At 41.3% G+C, this 21,842-nt stretch overlaps 1 protein-coding gene across 3 annotated transcripts in view; it reads right to left on the bottom strand.

The window, feature by feature from the left end:
- Positions 1–14,600, bottom strand: part of MYCBPAP (MYCBP associated protein) — a 39,005-nt gene extending 24,405 nt beyond the window's left edge. The window contains exons 1-6 of one of the 3 annotated variants that reach the window (XM_061616028.1): positions 14,522–14,600; positions 5,854–5,981; positions 4,100–4,256; positions 3,840–3,946; positions 1,090–1,270; positions 652–770 (exon numbers count right to left, since the gene is read on the bottom strand). In XM_061616028.1, the coding sequence (XP_061472012.1) occupies positions 652–770; positions 1,090–1,270; positions 3,840–3,946; positions 4,100–4,256; positions 5,854–5,981; positions 14,522–14,567 (738 nt within the window). In that variant the 5' untranslated portion in view covers positions 14,568–14,600. Of the gene's footprint in view, positions 1–651; positions 771–1,089; positions 1,271–3,839; positions 3,947–4,099; positions 4,257–5,853; positions 5,982–8,021; positions 8,200–14,521 lie in introns of those variants that run through there. The other 2 variants (XM_061616029.1, XM_061616027.1) reach the window with 2 other exon arrangements.
- Positions 14,601–21,842: the final 7,242 nt, after the last annotated feature.

Here is a 21,842-nt window from a genome sequence, read left to right on the forward strand (position 1 = left end):
AATATTTAAAACCCAACTAAAAAAAAAAATGCAGCTAAAATAGCAATTCAATATTTGCACAATGAAAGCAAGCTGAAATAAAATGTTGACTGAGAGATTGTCAAGCAATATTAACTATTTGTGTTCTGTAACATATGAGTAAAATAGTTCAGAGTTCCTTTGACTTCACAACAACTGATCTTGTTGTTTTGAAGATGTAAGAGCCAAGAATCAATGACCTGATTCTTATGTAATGCTAAGCCTAATCATGGTTTTGCATGAACACACCAGCATATGCTGGTTCTTTGAGAGGAGATTCTGGCTGCATTGCTCCTCTTCCAGTCTTGCTGCACTGCTCGGAGTGAACCTATGGTTTGGCTTAGTCGGCTGTTTGAGCCTAAGCTCATGGTTTGTCTCACTCCAGACAAACCACAAGGTGTAACAAAGGTCTGTTACAGCTTAACATTTGTAATCCACATCTGCATTCAACACCTTAATGTTACAATTTGTGATGATGTATTTGGGGTAACAATTCAAATTTAGCTGATTCACTTGCAGGCTTTTTTTCTGAATGATACAGGATGCATGTATAAAACATTCTTAATTATAAAGACATGGAATTTAACATGTCCCATCAAATGTAACCCTAAGTAAGCTCTCAGAATCAATAACCTTTCCAGGGTACAGAGCAGGGAGACTGCGGTCAATTAGAGTACGCTCTTCTTGGATTCTTCTGTAATGAACTTCTGAAAAATTCATCAGCAGCTCACTTTCTGATTTCTGAAGATATACTACAAAAAAAGCGAAACACAGTTTACAACAATGTATGTTCTGATGCTCTAGGCTAATCACAATACCTAAGAAATCACCTTGGCATATATCAACTGACCCTCCATATGCTATTGTTCCATTTCTACACTTGCTTATTCTTCCCTCCCGCCGAAGCTAGAAAAGACAGCAGGGGACTGAGTGTCATCAGGCATTGCTAACACCGGTGCATAAAAGTTTACTTGGAAATGTCTGCAAAATGCATGCTACAATGTTTTATTTCCGGCCCACACTCCCATGATAGTAGTGGCCCTGTAGTGGCCCTGCCCGAGTTTTATTCACCACACAGCCTTTTCTGCTGTTTCCTCCTGAGTGCCATGTTGCGATGCCAGTTCTGAAGGGCCGTGTGCTCTTCTGAGCGGGACTGGGCCCTTTTCTTTTCTTCCTCATGTTTATCTTGGCACTTCCTCAAAACTGGGACTGAGCTACTCTGCTGTAAAGCATCAGGAATCAGTCTTGCTACCTGCAAAACAAAACACCCCTTGATTTTAAGTCTCTTAGGATACAGCAAAAATGAGTAGGCAATGTACTGACTTCATGCAATGCACTCACTATTTATTGCGTTATCAGTTTGTCTGACTACCCCAGGCTTTGTAACTAATTCACACTGAACCTCAGCTGCTTCCAGATGGAAGCCTTATACCACAAACAGGTTGTTAAGATCAGATTTTTCTGTAGGTTGTTTTGGCATGTTACTTCCCTGCTTTTCCAGTCGCTAGTATTCATTACTGTTCTGCCACTTGCCATCTGCACCAGTGGGTGGAGCTTTATAAAACATATCTAGAGGGAGGAGTTTTTTGTCCCCCCATTCCAGTCAGTCCTCTTCTACCCTCCACCACCTTTTTCTGTTCTGGACATGCACACAGGTATTTCTGTGCTATGCACACACACGTTTAAAAAAAATTCCCAGGAACTGTGCAAGAACAAATGTTACCAATCTTAGTTATCAAGTTTTACAATGGGAAAAATGAAGACTTGTACTTTTGGGGGGAGAGGAGGGACAATATCCATTTCCATTAAAAAAAAAATTAATGTTGAGTGACATTTACCTGTCTTAGGCTTGCACATGAATGGATCAACTTATTTCTGGTCCATGTCAGTTTTGTATGTGTTTAATCATATATTATTATTATTATTATTATTATTATTATTTACATTTGTATCCCACCCTATAGCTGAAGCTCTCTGGGCAGTTTACAAAAATTAAAAACAGTAAAAGAAATATACAAATTTAAAAACACTTAAAAAGCAATTTAAAAACACATGCTAAAATGCTTGGGAGAAGAGGAAAGTCTTGACCTGGTGCCGAAAAGATAACAGTGTTGACACCAGGTGCACCTCGTCAGGGAGATCATTCCATAATTTGGGGGCCACCACTGAGAAGGCCCTCTCCCTTGTGGCCAGCCTCCAAGCTTCCCTTGGAGTAGGCACCCGGAGGAGGGCCTTGGATGCTGAGAGTAGTGTATGGGTGGGTTCGTATTGGGAGAGGTGTTCATCAGGTATTGTGGTCCCAAGCTGTGTAAGGCTTTATAGGTCAAAACGAGCAGTCTGAATTGAGCTCGGAAACATGCAGGCAGCCAATGCAAGCGGGCCACAATTGGTTTTATATGTTCGGACTGTCTGGTCCCTGTCACCAATCTGGCATCTGCATTTTGCACAAGCTGCAGTTTCCGAACCATCTTCAAAGGCAGCCCCACATAGAGTGCATTGCAGTAATCTAACTTGGAGGTTACCAGAGCATGGACAATTGAAGCCAGGTTATCCTTGTCCAGATAGGGGTGTAGCTGGGCCACTAACCGAAGTTGGTAAAAGGCACTCCGTGCCACCGAGGCTACCTGAGCCTCAAGTGGCAGAGTTGGTTCTAGGAGAACCCCCAAGCTACAAACCTGCTCCTTCAGGGGGACTGCAACCCCATCCAGGACAGGTTGGACATCCACCATCTGGTCAGAAGAACCACCCACTAGCAGCATCTCAGTCTTGTCTGGATTGAGCCTCAGTTTATTAGCCCTCATCCAGTCCATTGTCGCAGTGAGACACTGGTTCAGCACATTGACAGCCTCACCTGAAGAAGATGAAAAGGAGAAATAGAGCTGTGTGTCATCAGCATAGTGATGGCAATGCACTCCAAAGCTCCGGATGACCGCACCCAACGGTTTCATGTAGATGTTGAACAGCATGGGGGACAGAACTGACCCCTGCGGAACCCCATACTGGACAGTCCAGGGTGCCGAGCAATGCTCCCCAAGCACCACCTTCTGGAGCCGCCCCGCCAAGTAGGAGCAGAAACACTGCCATGAAGTACCTCCTACTCTCAACTCAGCCAGTCGTCCCAGAAGGATACTATGGTCGATGGTATTGAAAGCCATACCCATTCTATTTTTTTGTGATATTTTAAGTTGTTTGTAAATGTTTTTAATGATGTATTTCAATCTGTTGTAAGCTGCCCTGAGACCTGAGGGTAGTTTTAATATATTAAAATAAATAAATAACCCCATATATATAAATATATATATAATATATAAGTATATAATATATTCTGTCCTTTTTCCACATTAATCTGCATTTACAAAACCATCAATACATATTTCCATATGTTTTTAATAAAAAATACTTATTTAAATATGTACTTTACCTCAATGTACACATTTCTAAATGCATTTTATCCTAAAATGCACATTTTTGAGCTGATAACTGCATTGCAAAATTTCAGAGATGTGTAACATCCAGAGGATAATGACATTCTGAACTATTAGTCTAGATGGTGTGAATTAGGTCAGTTTACATAAAAATTTGGGCCAAATGAACGTCTCCTCAATCTAGATATTATTATTAATGATGATATTATTATTATTATTATAATGATAATAATAATAGCATTGCTTCCTCCCAAAAATTAGTTCTCCATTTTCTAGTTCTCGATTTTCATAACAACATAAATAGATTATTTATTTATTTATAGATTGGGTAACTATATATCTGATTCTGTTAAATTTATCAGCAAAATAATACTACATACAGCAGGCAAAACCAACCTGAGAGTGTCCTCTTTTTATGGCTTCTTGCTTGAATTCCTGGAGAGTTCCTAAGATGCTATGAGGGAGGATATAGCCATAGTTATCCACTGTTGGTCCTTCTAGACCTGCAACAAAAATATAACAAATAAAGCATAGCTCATCCCCACTGTATAGGTTAAATCCTAGAGAAATTTAAAAACTTCAACACTATTCAGGAATTTCAAATATCTAGCATAGCTCATGATGGAATACTAAAGGGTAAAAGCTAAAGATTATACCAGAATAATGCAGCGTTTTCTTTGCTTCATCTGAAATAGCTGGATAAGCAACCAGGAAATGTGCCTTCTTCCCATCTTCTTGGGGCCTGGATTTGCGAATGAGGAACTTCTTGGTTATAGAAGTTTTTTCTTTCTTTTGAAGATGTGCAGTATGGAGCTACCAAAATAAGATATAATCCCAATGAAGTCATGTATACAAAGGCTCTATCTCCACCTTTCTCATCTTCTCAATGAGAATAAAGAATTTGCTCAAGATCAAATTAAATGTTGGCCACATGTACATGTTCAGACTCAACCATGGTTTAGTGCTACACGACCAAGCCTGAATGACCCAAAGCAAAATGTTGGCCTCATGTTGGTCCCCTCTCCTCCACCCATCTCCTCTCCTCCTTCCATGGCCTGAAGGAGTTCAACAGAGTTTAGTTTTAGTTTTAAATAATCCCAGCTCAGAGCTTGGAAAAGTTGCTTTTTTAAACTACAACTCCCATCAGCCCCAGCCAGCATGGCCACTGGATTGGGCTGATGGGAGTTGTAGTTCAAAAAAGTAACTTTTCCAAGCTCTGTCCCAGTTTAGCATTACATTTGAACCAGGGACCCTGGTTGAAGCACAACACTAAGGCTGCAATACAGCACATACTTACCTGGTAGTAAGCGCCACTGAACCTAATGGAGCTTACTTCTAAGTAGACATGTATTGGACTGCAGCCTAAGCTGTGATACTTTGAAAAAAACTAAACACTGTCAAATTCCTTGCAGCCACATGGGTGGAGGACAGTGAAAGGGTGATCATACGTATACGCAAATACACCTTTTGTGCACTTTTGTTTCTCTTCATAAAGGAGTTCATACATACAAAATTCTCTTATATCCAGAGCCACATAGTCTTAATAACAACCCTAATTTATAAAGTGAAAGCTTTCACCAAATCCTAAGAAGTGTCACATTAAATGGGAGAGATCCAACATAGTGCAAATGGGCATCCGCTCATGCAACAGGCTTCTCCTTCCTTTCCCTCCTCCAGTATCCCCCCCCCAATGCTCCCAAAATCTGCTCTGAAGGGTTGCAGAACCCTCTGGGGCAGATTTTGGGTGCATGCAGTGGGCTGGAGCACAGAAACTGGAAGTCCCATTGTGCAAGTGGATTTCCATGTCGATCCAAAAGAAATGTTTCAGTGAAAGGATTTAAGTGTGCATGGGTGACACTTCTATGTTGTTGTTATTTATTCACCACAAGCCCCAGGGGCAGGTGACAACAACAAAACCAGTATAATTTAAAGCAAAATAAAACTAACTTAATATCCTGCCTTGTCCTACACAATTATCAGGTTAATTTACAATTTTCAGATAGGTCACAACAAATACTTTTCACCTGTCAAAAGGCCAGGGTAAAGAGGTGCATTTCAGCATGTAATGAAAGCTTAATAATGATGATGCTAGATTCACTTCTGTCCACCATTTCTGGAACTGTAGCAGACTTAGCAAGAGGGCTTCCTCCCTGGTACCCACCAATGAGATCTTTAATGACTAGCCAGGGAGCAAAACCTCTAATGCCAACCTCAAGGCTTGGACAGGTTCACATCAATGGAGGCAATCCTTAAAATAATCTGACCGCTAGAGTGAAACATGAAACTATGATCCATGACAACAGTTGCACACGTTCACACAATAAAAGTAATTCTTAGGGGAAGGGGAAATAAGGTTCAGTGAAGGAGATTACCCTGGCTTTAGGAAAGGATGTCAAAGTCTTAGACCCACCTTTTCCAGGTCTTCCAACTTAATAGCCAGGGCTTGGATTTCATCTCCTTGCAGTACACAGCTCACAGGCTCTGGCTCTTCTTGAACTGGTGAGGAAGGCTGCTCAAATGTTTTTACCTTTTTTTTTTCTGAAACACAATTATTTCATTTTCTATAAAATTCAAGTTATTTGAACAAGTTTAAAACATCATTTAAAGTTCAAAACAACTGTGGAACAAAGAAATCTGTTGCTTCATCTCCAGTATATCAGGAAAAAGTGACATTATTCAATATGTAGAAGTAGGCCACAAGTTTCTGTCACCCTTCATATTTTCCCAGTTATGCAGCATTCTCAAGAAATGTGGTGTTCACATGCAATAATTTCACATTGAAACAAATGAATTCAGCTTTTCCAATGGTTTTTAATATCTGATTATAAAACATTCTGGCCTCAATTCAGATATAGGTCACACTCACACTAAACAATAAGCCAAAAATATGCATGAGCTGTGTGTGGATGCAAAGATCCTCTCTGCAGCCATTTCACTCCTCCCTTTACATGAGTAACTGAACAAACCAGGATTCAGTACTTATCCATAGCTTTCTGTTATATGTAAACCCAGAAACTATGGTTAATAGCTTCAAAACAAGGCAGGATATTAAGCCAACTTCAAACCATGGATTCATATCCTGCCACACTCACTTTGGCAAAGCATTCCAACTTCTCAAGGCAACCACTGAAAAGTCTGTGTCCACCCACAACATATTTTAGCTTTTTGCACAATCTAATACTGATTTGCACAAGAACATGGTCAAGTCTTCACCATATTTCATGTTTAGCGCTGCACTTCTGGGCTTTCTTGCAGGACATCTTATACCATATTAAAGAGGTGACCTGTGTAGAAACACACAGATCAAAGTCAAATACTTTCATCTTAGACCTATCTTCCATATAGTTGTCTGAAAACAGAAATGGAATGCCTTCAAGTCGATCCCGACTTATGGCTACCCTTTGAATAGGGTTTTCACAGTAAGCAGTATTCAGAGGGGGTTTACCATTGCCTCCCTCTGAGGCTAGTCCTCCCCAGCTGGCCAGGGCCTGCTCAGCTTGCCACAGCTGCACAAGCCAGCCCCTTCCTTGTCCGCAACTGCCAGCTAGGGGGCAAGTGGGCTCCTTGGGACTATGCAGCTTGCCCACGGCTGCACAGGTGGCAGGTCACATAACCCCTGAGCCACTCACTGTGGGGGTGATCTTTAGCTGGCCCTTGACACCCAGGAGACACGAGCGGGGATTTGAACTCACAGACTCTGCTATCCAAGCCAGTGACCATCATCACTTCTTGTGGTAGTAAATTCTGTAAATTAATTGCAGTATATGAAGAAGGATTTCCTTTTGACTATCTATTACCAACTGAAAGACCACTTGAAAATGCCCCCCACTTGCTCTGCCCCTCTCTCTAGTTATGGTCTTTCACAGTGGAATCAGCACTCTGTTATCTCTGTGTTTGAGACTGCCACAGCAGGGCAGTGCTCCCTCTTGTTACCACTGTCTGCCTCTGTCGCAGTGCTGTCTCCCAGCAACCCCATTCCTGGGGCTAAGCTTTTTTGAAACTTTTGCCAGCATATGCCCGAGCTGCAAAAAGGCTTAATTTGACCAAGCACTTAACACTGGAACCTGCTTTCAATTATAGGGCACAGTCAGCTATACAAATGTGCAATAATAATGAAACGTAGTACATCTGAGGGTGTGGAGAGCGTATTTATCCCCTCAATGAGCACCTGATGTCCACTACAACACACTAGGGCTTAAAGGGGAGGGTTCCAGTTCAGCAGGAGAGCATCTGCTTTGCATGCAAAAGGTCCCAGGTTCAGTCCCTGGCATCTCCAGATACAGCTCTTTGAAATCCTGGATTGCCACTGCCAGTCATTATGGACAACAGATGGTCTGGCTCAGTATAAGGGCAACTTCCTAGAGTATACTGTCACCTTTAGGTCAGAGAGGATAGTTTCTAAGTGCTGAATTCTAGTCCCCCGAATCCCCTCCCTGTCGGTGGTACTCAAGATGGTGTTCAGAGCCCCTTGCTAACTCCTCCTGGGGATATACTTTTAAATAAATAAATTGCGACCTCCCCGTGCCAAGCTTAGCCCAAGGCATTCCCAAGGAACTCCCTTTCCCTACCCTATCCTACCGGGGGGAGTTTTAATATTACGCGAATCTTTTTTCCCCGGCTTGTTCATATTTTCAGCGAGCAGCTGCACCACGCCTCGTAGCAGACTCAGCGTTCGCAACCCGCGGGAACCGCCGCGTTCTTGCAACAACAAGCGCGCGAGCGAACCGCAGCGTTCTCATCACCATGGTTACCCCTTTTTCCATCAACCCCACTGGGCGGTCCTCCTCCGGGTCTTACGGTACCAATCAGGCTGCGGAGAAGAGCCACGCCCACATAGCAGCTGAATGGTTCCAAAGGGCCTGCCCTCCTGAAAAGAAAACCTCGCGTCCATGGACGCACACGCAAAACTTTACACACGTATTCTTTTCTAAAGCTGCACAATTTATACGCCGGTGCCGAAGAATAGAAGCCCCATTACGAACGTTAGGACTTATTTTCGAGAAAGAGCGTGCCTATATGCAAGCCGCGCATGCCTGTCCCTAGCAAGTACGTAGATCAAATGTGGATAGGCGGAGCTTCGAATTGAATTTAACGACACTTTGATATACAGAGCCTGGCTCTGAGATAGGAGAGCGTGAAAAGTATTCGCAGTAATGTGTTGTTGTAAGGAGTTTCAAGATGGTGTGGGGCAATATCCGCTAGGAATTGTTACTTGGTTGCCTTACTTTTTTCCTGGATCATTTGTTTTATTGGAATAATAGCATGGGACACAATCGATTATGAGAAGAGACCCTCTTCCCCCAAGTCTCTGCCACTGGTGAGAGTTCACACATCAGGCGCTCGAATTACAGGAGAGGATGGAGAGAGTCTGTTCTGCAATCGGTAAGCACCCACCGGCTTCCTCCATCTGTGAACCAATTCTCGCACGCTTTTAACTTTCCAAAAACGGTAACGCAGCGCCCCCACCCAGTTTAAATGGGCGTGCAAACTGTGTCGCCACCGCCATTCGTGGCTTTCACTGCTGTGGTCTAAAAGTTCCCAAACTAGTGGTCCCCAAGCTTCATTCAAGTGGTCTGCAGCATGTCCACATCAAATATTCATATAGATTCTTAATTGTATTTTATTGCTGCTCTTATTTCTTATACTATTTCTTTCTTATAGTTTGCTGTATTGCAATTGCTGCTTTTATTTGTTATATTGTAGTTTATTGTAATACAATACAATAAACTACAGGATAAGAAATAAAAGCAATAAAATACAATTAAAAATATACAGCACCTAGCACAGCATACTACACTTGGTACAATAGGCAGAAAAATCATTAACTGGTCCTCCAGGACCCTCAGCAATTTTCAAATGGTCCATGGGAAAAACAGTTTGGGAACCACTGCTCTAGTCCATTGCTTAACCCACCCACTCCAAGCAGGCTGTTTAGCTATAGTGGGATGCTTGTTTCTTCATAAACTTAGATGTGATGGTAACAGAAAAAGTCCCATTAGTTTAATTACTTCTTAAAGGATGTACAAACGTAAGTGTTGTGGCAGATTCCCAGTGAGCTCCTGCATAGAAAAAGTTAAATCCTAGCTCAGCAGGCTACACGGAAGAACTAGATTTTTTTTAAAAAGACTTTGCTTTTTTGGTTTTATCTTAACTTTGTCTGTAAGGAGAATAAAGTGAACAAAAAAATGCTTTAGAAGAATTAAGGTGCTTATAAATGTCCTGTGCACCAAAAAGCACAGAGATTCTAATGGGCAAACCAGCTGAGATGCCATTTATACAACTGGCAATTGCATGAATGGCTTTAAAAAAATACAGCAGGGTAGGCCTTGAACACTGCTTCTTGCTGTAGTCTGGATCTGGCTCATCATGCTTACTTTCTGCATTGTGGCGGAAACTTTCATTGATGTGAATGGGAGCTTTTCCTCGCAAAGCAAGTAGCAGGTACGGGATGCCTGAGCTGGATCAGGATTGTAGCAGGGGACAAAGAATTGTTTATTTTATTTGGTATATTTATTGCCAAATAAATATTGGACCAAGATGAAGGTGTGAAAATTTGAGGAAGAAATATCAATAATTTAAGTTATGCAGACGATACCATACTATTAGCAGAAACCAGTAATGATTTGAAACGAATGCTGATGAAAGTTAGAGGAAAGCACAAAAGCAAGACTACAGCTGAACATCAAGAAGACTAAAAGTAATGACAACAGAAGAGTTATGTTACTTTAAAGTTGACAATGAGGACATTGAACTTGTCAAGGATTATCAATACCTTGGCAGAGTCATTAACCAAAATTGAGACAATAGTCAAGAAATCAGAAGGCGGCTAGGACTGGGGAGGGCAGCTATGAGAGAACTAGAAAAATGCAAAGATGTATCACTTAACACTAATGTCACAATCATTCAGACCATGGTATTCCTGATTCTATGTATGGATGTGAAAGTTGGACAGTGAAAAAAGCAGATAAGAGAAATATCAGCTCATTCGAAATGTGATGTTGGAGGAGAGCTTTCCACATACCATGGACTGCGAAAAAGACAAATAAATGGGTGTTAGAACAAATTAAAGAGAGCCAGTGTGGTGTAGTGGTTAAGGTGCTGGACTACAACCTGGGAGACCAGGGTTTGAATCCCCACACAGCCATGAAGCTCACTGGGTGACCCTGGGCCAGTCACTGCCTCTCAGCCTCAGAGGAAGGCGATGGTAAACCACCTCTGCTTACCATGAAAACCCTATTCATAGGGTCGCCATAAGTCAGAATCGACTTGAAGGCAGTACATTTACATTTAGAACAAATTAAACCAGAATTATCAATGATGAAACTGAGGTTATCATACTTTGGACACATCATGAGAAGACATGATTCACTAGAAAAAACAATAATGATGGGAAAAACAGAAGACAATAGAAAGAGGAAGGCCAAACGAGATGGATTGATTCCATACAGGATGCCACAGACCTAAACTTGCAAGATCTGAATAGGGTGGTTCACGACAGATGCTATTGGAGGTCGCCGATTCATAGGGTCGCCATAAGTCGTGATCGACTTGAAGGCACATAACAACAACAACAATTCCCTTCACAAGAAGGTTCCAAAGCAAGATACACAATAATAAAACTATACAACACGTAGTAAAAAAACACAGCTACAATCATTTTGGGTGCCTCCAGACTCAGTATTTTGCAGGAGGGATTCAAGTGTGTACCGGATTTGCACAGTGATAGTAGATTAAAAGGCTCTGTCATCCTAGCGCAACGAATCAACTTTCAAAAAGAACTGGACTTTTGCTGTTAGGAAAATGATGGGGAAATGCATAGGAAAGTGTGGGATGAACGAATGACTAATGGGAGTACATATAAACACCCCATAAGCAAATCTGGATGAATGCAGGAGAAAAGATCCTTGCCACATAACTGCCTTGCAAACAGATCAGAACAAATGCTCAATAAAGACCAAATATAATCTAACATCTGTGTAAGTTTTATGCAAGCAAATCAGCATGAAAAGATTGACATACAACTGCCTTGCAAACAGATCAGAATGAATGCTAAAAAAGACAGGGTATAGTCTAACCTCCACGTAAGCTTTATGCAAACAAATCAGGATGAATGCTCAATAAACAGGCCATCTAGAAGGGCCCTTTATCATCCACTATAAAATCACTAATAGCAGATATTAAAGTCATCCAGTAAAGTCCTGCCCTGAACTGGATTCCCTATACCTGCTATTTACTTTCAAAAAGTTATTCATACAATTACTAATTGTGTAGATGGATTCTTGTCTAGTTTGGCCCCAAGTTAAGGCACCTGTCTTAATCTGTGTCCCATGTTAACATAAACAAGAACAGCCTTGAATATAAACATAGTCTTCCATTTTGTGCATTCTTATAACTGAGTATCCATGTGGCCACACTTTTGCTTGATCTTTCAGCCCTGATCTTCTTTTTCTGCAGGTTGGTGAAACATTAAAGCTCATCACACTATGGAAGCAGTAGCAACCTAGCTGCTTTCCCTGTATGCTTTCATTTGGATTAGAGTGCGTGGGATATGTTATGTAGGGGTAGCCCATGGGGTATAATTTGGAGGGGGGGTTGGAACAAGTTCAGTAGAGGAAGATGCAGAAAGAATGGGGTAGATGAGCTTATATCTGTACCATGAAGTGACACACAAGTCAGTAAGAGAAAGTAAATACCACAGTTACAATTAAGATTGCAATTCTGTGCCCTCTTACCTGGGAGTAAGCCCATTTAGTTCAATGGGACTTGCTTCTGATTAGATATTTACAGTGCAATCCTAAAATATGTATAGCACTGACTTTTGCAACAGGCTGTCTCTGCTTAAAGTGAATTGATTAATTTAATTGTTTAGATTTACAAGCAGAACTTGTAAATTGAAATAAATTGAAATAATAAATAAATAAAATAAATAGAACTAAGCAAGTATGATGTCCTGATGGCTTTTTTTTGTTTTGTTAAGCATGCATGAGATTTATGGCTGGCCCAAGATATTTTGCTCCTTGAGGTGAAAGACAAGAGGGTGCCTCCATCTCCATTCTATGTCCAGAAGCCAGCCAGACTGGCAACTGAATTTTACTGGCGATGGGACAGCATTGCCCACTGCTCTGGAGGGCAGCAGGCTATGTTAGGAAATGCAGGGCAAACCATCTTATACACACATAGCTCTGTGCTCCAAAACTTTGCTGCCACTAACTTGCTTTTCTGCTTGGTGCTAGCTCACTGTCTGCTCAGACAAATGCTGCACTGAAGCAGCTGTGACACTAGCATGAGCAGAGTAATGCATGCCTGGTGGAGTGTGCAGATTGGGCTGACTGCCTTTCTGTTCAGTTGGTAAGGAATCTTACCAGACAGTGCCGCCAGCAACATGTTGGGAGAAGGTAACTAGGTAGGAGAGCCGGCGAGGCCAGGAATGAACAAGCGTCACCACCACTAGGGCATTGGCTCAGTAGGACGAGAACAGCTAGGAGGTGTCTCAGGAGGAATGACTGCTGCCTATCTCTGTCTTCTGCTGTCTGAGGTAGCTGCCTCACTCTACCTCCCTTCACCCTGATAAGACTGAATGCTACAGCTTAACATAAGGTTTGCAAGAGATTTCTTATCAGTATTAAAGATGTAGGATTTATCACAGCAGGCTGAATTGTTAAACATTCATAGGATTGTGCTCTACAGTTTAGGTACGCATGGATGGGGAACCTGTCACCCTCAAGATGTTGTTGCTCAAACTCCCATTATCCTTGACCATTGGCCATGCTGGCTAGGCTGATGGGAGTGAGCCCCAAAACATCTGGAGGGTCACAGGTTCTCCATCCCTGCAAGGTTCATTGTCAGAATTAAGAGTATATAGTTTAAAAATATGTATCTAATTAAACATTTATATAGAACTGATCCAAGCTCCAGTGTTTTCCCCATCCCTCCTCACAGAACAACTCCCAAAGTGGTTTAACAGTCAGTCCCTCTTCCCAGAGAACTCTGAAAACTGTAGCTCTATGAGGGTAATAGAGGTTTCCTAACAACTCTCAGCACCTTTCGCAAACTACCCTTCCCAGGTTTTTTGGAGGGAAGCCATGGCTGTTTAAAGTGGAATAATAGTGGAATAGTATGGTGAGAGTGTGGCCTTCCAGAGGAAGAGGAGGGGGGGTATGGAGACAGCATAGCATTTGATACTGTAGAATCTATTCACTGCTTACTGAGCAACTTGTTTCAGTTTCCATGCTTTTTGGTGCATGAGTACATTTGTAAACACGTTAATTCTGCTCTGAAACCAACAGTTTTGATTCTAGAATGTCTTTGCTGCCTCAGGCAAAAGACAAAAAGGTGCTTTCACCCCCATTCTATGAGCAGAAACCTTTTGAAAAAGAATTTTATTAAATTACATGAGCCCCCTTTTTTGGGAGGAAGGATACTTTTATGGCTATAATAGCTAACCAGAAAGTTTAACAATGCACTGTAGAGAAGATTCAAACATGGAAAACTGAACTTTATCTCCAAGTTTCACTTATGTCACAAAATATGTGGAGAAACATTTTTTTAAAATCACATGCTTCTACATAGAATAATTACCCACAAGAGTAACCAGTACTTATTATTACATTGACCAGATTCTAACTTAACAACTTTCCTTGAATGAATCATCAAAATGTAGACCAGATTCAACTCCTTGCTTAGCCAGCAAAATCTCTCAGTTGTCTGGGCCTAGTCACTCTTGGCCTAAACATACAGGTGTTTCTTCTGTGTGTGCATGTATATGTACACATACACCAGCAAAGGCCTTCATATAAGCCTGTGCCCCCTACATTCCCCATGTGTATGTATACACACAAGCCCTTCACACAAGCCTGCCCCCCACTTCATAAATCCCCTCACATGCGGACACTTCATACAAGTCCATCTAGATACATACACTTCATTGGCTTGGGAGTGGCTACATCCTCACATTTGTTTGAAAACACCTCACACAAGCTCACCCTTATCAAGTTCTTCACACAAGATCTGTCACACACCACACTTCACACTAACCCACAAGCACTTCACATACACGGCACTGCCTTCTTTTCCCCCACCTCTGGCTTCAGCTGCGAGCCTCTTCAGTTTGCCGATAGCAAACATTTTGGGAAGTGTCGCTTCCCAGTGGAGCCTCTCTGGTACTGAGCCTGTACTGAAATAAAAATTGCCGTTACCTTAATGATTGGTGTAAACAGGACTTAGAAATCTCATATTTTTTCTGTATACACAGCAGATTTTCTACAAACACCCCTGTAATTGTAAATATATTCTTTTTAACCAATTACCTTACAGAATGTGCCAGGCAGATTCTCTGTGCCATATTTAAACAAATCAGTTTTGATTTTATACTTGGAATATTCAAGTATTTTAACGGCAGAATGCAGTTTGGCTCCATCTGGGTTAACTGTGTAGGCATTTCCATGCCTATATAAAAGGTTTTTTTCAGGAACTTGTCTAAAAGCCTGCCCTGTTCTTTCTTTCCCCCTTTGAACTAAATCTTAACCATGTTTACGCAGAAGTAAACTTCAGTGATTTCAGTGTGACTTGCTGCCAAGTAAATATTTCAAAACTCTTTGACATTCAAGTGTCAAATCTAATTTACCATTGAGGTCTAAATATGTTTTTTGGCTCAAATGACTGAGGCACAAGATCATAAAGAGCTGTTGCGTTGCAAAGCTATTGCTGCCTCAACAGGTTCCAAACTTGCTTTTGGAAGGATGTAATAGATGTGTTCCTAGACTGCAATTGTAACCTTCTAAAGTATGTCTTTGCCACACAACCTTATCGTTCAGTAGGCAACACAACACATGATGTCATTATTTGTATTTTTACTGCAAGATACAAACGCAACCTACCCTCTGGAAATTCTCTGTGAGGGACAAATTTCATTTAAAAACAAACGAACATCAAGACCTGCCATCACTTGTTGGATTTACAAAATTGCCTCTGATCCTACCTACCCAGTTCCATATAATAGGAATTTGTGTTCTCGCCAGTTTCCTGCATTCTCATTTTGGCATTTTAGCACATAACCAGAAGTATGGAAGCATTCAAAGCCCACCAGTGCCTTTTCTCATGATAGATTTCCCACACCAGCTCCCCAAAACTAACATATGAAAACTGTACTGTATGGCAGTTGCCGGCCCTACATTTGTTTCCATTTAGCCAAATGGATGGGCAGGAGTCTAGCACAGGCTAAAGGCAATGCTCAACTTAAGTGCTCTGCAACTATGCCCTATGACTTACTGATTGGGAAGGTTATTATTTTTCCTGGGTTTGTTCCTTCTGCCCACATCACTCCTCTTTCCCTGTCTTTCACTGGCTGCCTTGTTCTTATAAAATTCACTTATAAACATCTGTTCCTTTTAAATTTTTCAACTTTTTTGCTCCCTCTTCTTTTTACATTACTTCTGCAGGTTCTAATCTTCTGTTTAAACCCTGTCTTCTGTGTGTTTTCCCATATCTGCCCATTATCCTATTGTGGCACGTTGCTTATTGAATTCTCTTCCCACTGAAAATCACACTACTCCATCTTCTAGCCCCTTTCTCTGAAATGTGCCTTTTTCTATTAGAACTTCTTCCCCTTCTCTTCTTTGTCCCCCTCCAGCTCAGCTCATATTACTATATTTTATTTCCTTATTTCTCTCTTACTTTCCTCATGCGTCTACTTTCAATTATAAGCTGGCAAGCAGGGACTGTGCCTCCTTGTTCTATCTACACATTGTAGATTTTGCAGTTTAGCTACTGTGGAAGGAACATGGTAAAGATTAAATACTATTAGTCACAGTAAAAAGGGAGACATATTACTTTAAGGAGTCATGCGCACACAAGTGAAGAGTGGATGGAAATTCAGTGTAAAAAGCTGCAATTAAAGGAGCTGTAATTATTTCACTTTAAGTTTAATTCTTGCCGTAGCAGTTTACTCTTGCCTCCCAGGGCGATTGTAATAAGCTTTAATCTCTTTACTGATTTTAATCAGCCAGACAGATGTGAGTGTGTTTGTCTCTCTCCCCGCATTTGAAGAGAAACAGCAGGTTTTTCATGGAAGAGGTTATATATATACACACACAATGGATAAGTTGGATGTGGCCCAGCCTATTCACTTTCCATGCAGTTGTACCAAGGTGCAAGACTCATGAGCCTTTTGCATATGTTTAGCAAAGCTGTGTTTGGTGCAGTTATCCAACCTACATGTCTGGGTATTTTATTTCGGTATTTATATGTCACCCTGCAACAAATTCCTTGGGTGGCTTCCAAGAAATAATAAGTCTACCCTATAGCAAGAAAAAACAATGCAACAAAACAACAAACCTTTCCCCAGAAAAAGCAGCATAAAAACAGAGTTTCGCCTCAATATTTTTCATTGCAATTGAATAAGATTTGTAAATAAGTTATCACCAAATTGGTGAGATGAACTTTCAAATGCATACTGATGTTGATTTGAATACAGGTCTTTCAATCTACACAGTTCTGCTGTAATATTTTACATATTTTAATTATTTTCACAATTCATCAGCTGTAGGTGCAAAATTCTCAGTGACCTGATTACTATGTAAAGGCTGAAGACAAGCATAATATAAAAAGAGAGCTTGCTGTGGTACTTAGCTGAGGTGAGCCAGAAACATCAGATGTCTTTTGGACAGAGGCAACTTGGCCACAGCATTCCGTGCTCTGGTAACTTCCAGATTGGATTATTGCAACGTACTCTATGCCCTTGAAGACAACTTGGAAACTTTAACTGGTTTAAAATGCAGCGGCCAGATTACTGGCTGAAGTTCCATTTAGAACTTGCACTACCCATGTTCTAAAAGAGCTACATTGGTTGCCAGCTCATTTCTGGGCCCAGTTTAAGGTGCTTACACTTGTGTATAAAACTCTTAAAACAACTCAGGCCCAAATATATGAGACTGCCTCCTTCCCTGTAGACCCTCTCAGGTGTTAAGATAAGCAGAGGGGGCCTTCTGTCACCCTCAAAATGTCAGGGAGTGATGACCCAGGAGGGGCCATTCTCTGTGGCAGCCCCTAAGTTGTGAAATTCCCTCCCCACAGAAGTAGACCTGGCACCTTTGCTGTAGTTCTTCGCAAATGCTAGACTCCCTTCTTTATCCTGGCCTTTGGCACTTGAGATGTATGTTTTCAGGACCCTGTTCTTGTGGATCTAATTTGTTTTTAATTCTTTTAAATTTGAATACTGAATTTTAGACTGCAGCCCACCCTGGGACCTGCTGGTGAAGGGTGGGCAATAAATGTAAGAATAATAACAACAATAATATAGGCAGATACGTGAATGGCTCGGCTACTAGTCTTGTACATATCAGCATATTGCACACTAGTTGTCCTTTTAAAAATTGTTTTGAAACTATCCCGTTGGTGTTTTTTAATAAACTTTTTGATTCCTTTTTGTCACAGGTATCTCCCAAAGACAACATCAGATACTAATCACACATCAAAAGAAGGTGCAATGAGATACAAACAAAATGAAATACAGCCGGAACAAGAAATTTAAGGCATACACTGCAGAGTATGGTAGATAAGCATAGAAAGCAAGGAATACGTTGGGTCATTTAGAAATATCCAGACCGTATGATTATCATGCAGAGTCCATAATGCTCTCACAATTGTGTCCTTATCTGCCGTGCTTCAGGAGATGAGTGGCTTACAATCCTGTTCGTCCTTTCCTTCACTGACTTCAAAAATGTTTTTTTAAAAAAAAAACATTTTATTTCTTCTTTGCTATACAAATATCAGCACAGTATAAAACAATACATAGCAAACAAAGAAAGAAAGGGGGGGGGAAGCATTATTCGTTTAAAGTGCAACATTGCTCCAGGGAATGAGAGCAAGGGAGTTTCCTGGTGGCATCATAGGAAGCCCACCAATCAGCGCTGTGTGTAGCTGGCTTCTGCATCAAGTTTGCTGACCACCACCTTGCTCTACACCGTTTTGCCAGTGGATGAACCTGAGCAGGAAAGGTATAGTCGAATGCTTCCAGAGTGGCTACAACACTCTAAACATGTTCGGTTTGTCTTCACTTTTTTATTATCACTGGTCTCTGGGTTAGTGTTTTAGGCTACATGTTTAAATGCCAGTGCAAAGTTCAAATTTTGCTGCCCAGTCAGAGTCCATACATGGGAGTTATGCAGTGTGTGCAAAACTCAACTGAACTCATTAATTTATTTCATTATTCAGATTCAAAGAAATTACTTGGGGCCATTTGAATTTTGCCCCAGCTCAAAATGTGTGACTATAATCTTCACACGCAACCAACATCATTTCAAGAAGGAAACTTTTAAGCTCATCTAGCCAGCCTCCTACAATGACATGATTCCTCAATTTGAATCACCTCCAAAGTATCTTCATCCTGTCTCTGAATCTGGAATTTTGAAGTGTAGGTCTGAACTGTGCTTTTCAGCCAAGTAAGTGTTTGATGGACAATGGCTGAAATTTCATCCTGTGTAGATCACAACTTGTTTCAGCCTGTTGGATCTGTGATTAATGACACCATCAGGGCAAGCCACCTGAGGATGTGGGCCTTGCCCCTGTTCAGATCAATTCACTGCATTCCATTGGATTGCCTTATTTTCTTTTCCTTGCTACTAACACTCTGAGAATGTACTGTCAGATTTCATAGCATATCTTTCATCTGCAAGAGCTCACGTTCATTATCCCTATTTTAGTAGGTGGAGAAAATGAGGCCAAGATGGCTAAATTACTATCCTCGGATAATGGGGTGAGTCAGTGCACAAGGTGCAACATTCATAATTCCTAGTCTCCTGCCCTACCCAACATAACGCTGCCTCCTGTGATCCTTTTCTTTTTTAGGTACCTAATTAAGGATAACCAGATTTTCACTGTTCTATTCCTTTATTGCTCTGCCATCCATTCCATCCTGAATTGCAATTTAACTACTGAAGGCCTTCTTCTTCCAACAAGCCTTTTAAGTAGAGACCTTTCCCAGTTTGCTTCTGTCATGGAATAGTTTTAAATATATTTTTATGTTTTATCACTTGTTGTTTGCCATCCTGGGCACCTTTGGGAGGACAGGTGTGATATAAATTTAATAAATACATAATACACAAACTAGCATTTCTAGAATTAATTCCAGAATTGGAGTGTACAGTTTGCTATAGGTTACATTTCCTTCATTTAAATGATATTCTCTCATTATATTACTGATCCACATGCATGTACTGATAAAATACTGCCAAAAAACAAGTATCCAGGTTCTTTGTGTGTCAGTTTAATGATGTGTACATGTATTCCTGTGAAAAAAGTACAGTTTTTTTTATGTCATACATACAGTCACATGCATGTTATTAAAAATATTTTGTCAATGCATGCATGCAGAAAATGCACTACAGTATGTGCATTGTAGTGCATGAAAAGACTGCAGGAATTGAGAGCTGTGGGAAACTGCATGGACAGCACTTTATACAAAGTTTAGAAATAAAACTGCAACTATGGAGAACCTCTAAAGCAGGGGTAGCTAACCCCATATTTGCGTGCCAAGACCTCACTGATTTTTGCATCAGCATCACAGCAAGAAAGAAATTAAGTCATGGTGCTGAGGTTGGTGGAGCCCAACAGCCTGAATGGGATGCCAAATTGACTCCTCCTTGATCATCAGATTGATACTTTGACGGGTGGAGCAGCAGCTGTAATCTCCCCTCATCTGATCTACCTAGATCACCCCCGAGGTAGGGTTGTTCCTTTTGTGCGTGCATGCAACTGCAAGAGTGTGGGGTGGCCACACCCACCATTGGCATGTTGCCCCTAGAGGTTTTGATTTGTCACATTTGCTAAATTCGCCAGCCTTTATGTTCAGATTTGTCATTTTCCTCACACTATTCTATATTCCAAAAATGGGCCTCAAGGTACTGTTCATTATGTTCTTCCTCTCCCATTCTTTACATGGATCCTGGAACCTTATATAGATTGCAACTGATGAGGCACTTCTAAATTTACTATCACCCTGTTCACATATAATGCTAAGCCAGGTTTTTAAATCATTAAATAAAATCAGAAACTTCCTACAAAAAATAATTGCGGACCAGACAGTAACACAGGAGAAGAGAAGATAGCAAAGGGTAACAGGCCTGGTTCACACGTAATATTAAGCCAAGCCATGGCTCAGTGCAAACAAGTAAATGTGTGGGTTCTTGGAGAGAAGATTACAGCTGTCATGCTCCTCCTCTGGTCCTGCTGCTAAGCCATAATTTGGCTTAGCGTTACATCTGAACCTAGCCTTGTGATGGTGCACTCCAGATAAACCACAAGCTGTAGCCAAAATTGTTCTTGGTTTATCATGCATAGGAAGCTGCCTTATAGCTAAATATTGTCTACACTGACTGGCAACAGCTCTCCAGGATTTCAGGCAGGGTTCACCCCCAGCCCTACCTGGAGATGCCACTCATGGTTTCCCTGGAGGAAACAAACCACAAGCATAGGTTTGGACGCAACACTAAGCCAACCCCTTGTTTAGCCCTGACTAACACAGCAGTAGCAGGACTAAGGGGACATAAGGGATATTTTTATGTTCCATTCCTTGTTCCGTATTATACCAGTGTGAGAGAGCCAGTGGGTGTAGCGGTTAGACTATCAGACTGGGACCTGGGCAACCACGATTCAATTCTCCGCTTGGCCATGAAGCTCACTAGATGACCTTGGGCCAGTCACTGTCTCTCAGCCTAACCTATCTCACAGGGTTGTTTGTGAGGATAAAATTGGGAGGGGGAGAACCATGTTTGTATACCACCTTGAGCTGCTTGGAGAAAAGGCAGGATATAAATGTAATAATAATAAAGCTGGTCATGTAAAGCATTTAGTCAGGGCCATTTAACACTTACTCTTTTAAAACTTGGGTCCAAAAAGTCTCTACATTTTAAATGACAGAATATACATGAGGCTCCATTATTGTGAATGGTGTGTACACATTTAAAAGGCCAGGCTTCCTCATAACAAAGACAGAAGTGGTAAATGGCAAATAATCAGGTTTCCACTTTATTTGGCATCTCCATGTAGGACCAGGAAAGGCTCCTATCTGAAACCTGGGCCTGGAGAGTTGCTGTTGATCAACTTAGATACTAAGCTAGATGGACCGATGGTCTGACTCTGCATAAGGCAGCTTCCTTTGTTCTCTTTCCCTAATGTCACCCACAAGCTTCTCAATGGATTCTGGCATCATGCCTGCACATAATGTCCTGACTAGAACTAGGTTTGCTCTTTAGTTCCGGTCCGTGTTTTGATTTTCGCAACTGGCTTGTGGTCCTGGTCTGCAACAGCTGACAAACTTGCTGCCAGGTTACTGACCAAAGATGTTAATGGTGATTGTTACCACCTCACTGAGACGGAACTTCAAAGCAATACACATTGCAGCGC

Source organism: Rhineura floridana, chromosome 3 (genome assembly GCF_030035675.1).
Source record: "Rhineura floridana isolate rRhiFlo1 chromosome 3, rRhiFlo1.hap2, whole genome shotgun sequence".
In the NCBI taxonomy this organism is placed as follows: Eukaryota; Metazoa; Chordata; class Lepidosauria; order Squamata; family Rhineuridae; genus Rhineura; species Rhineura floridana.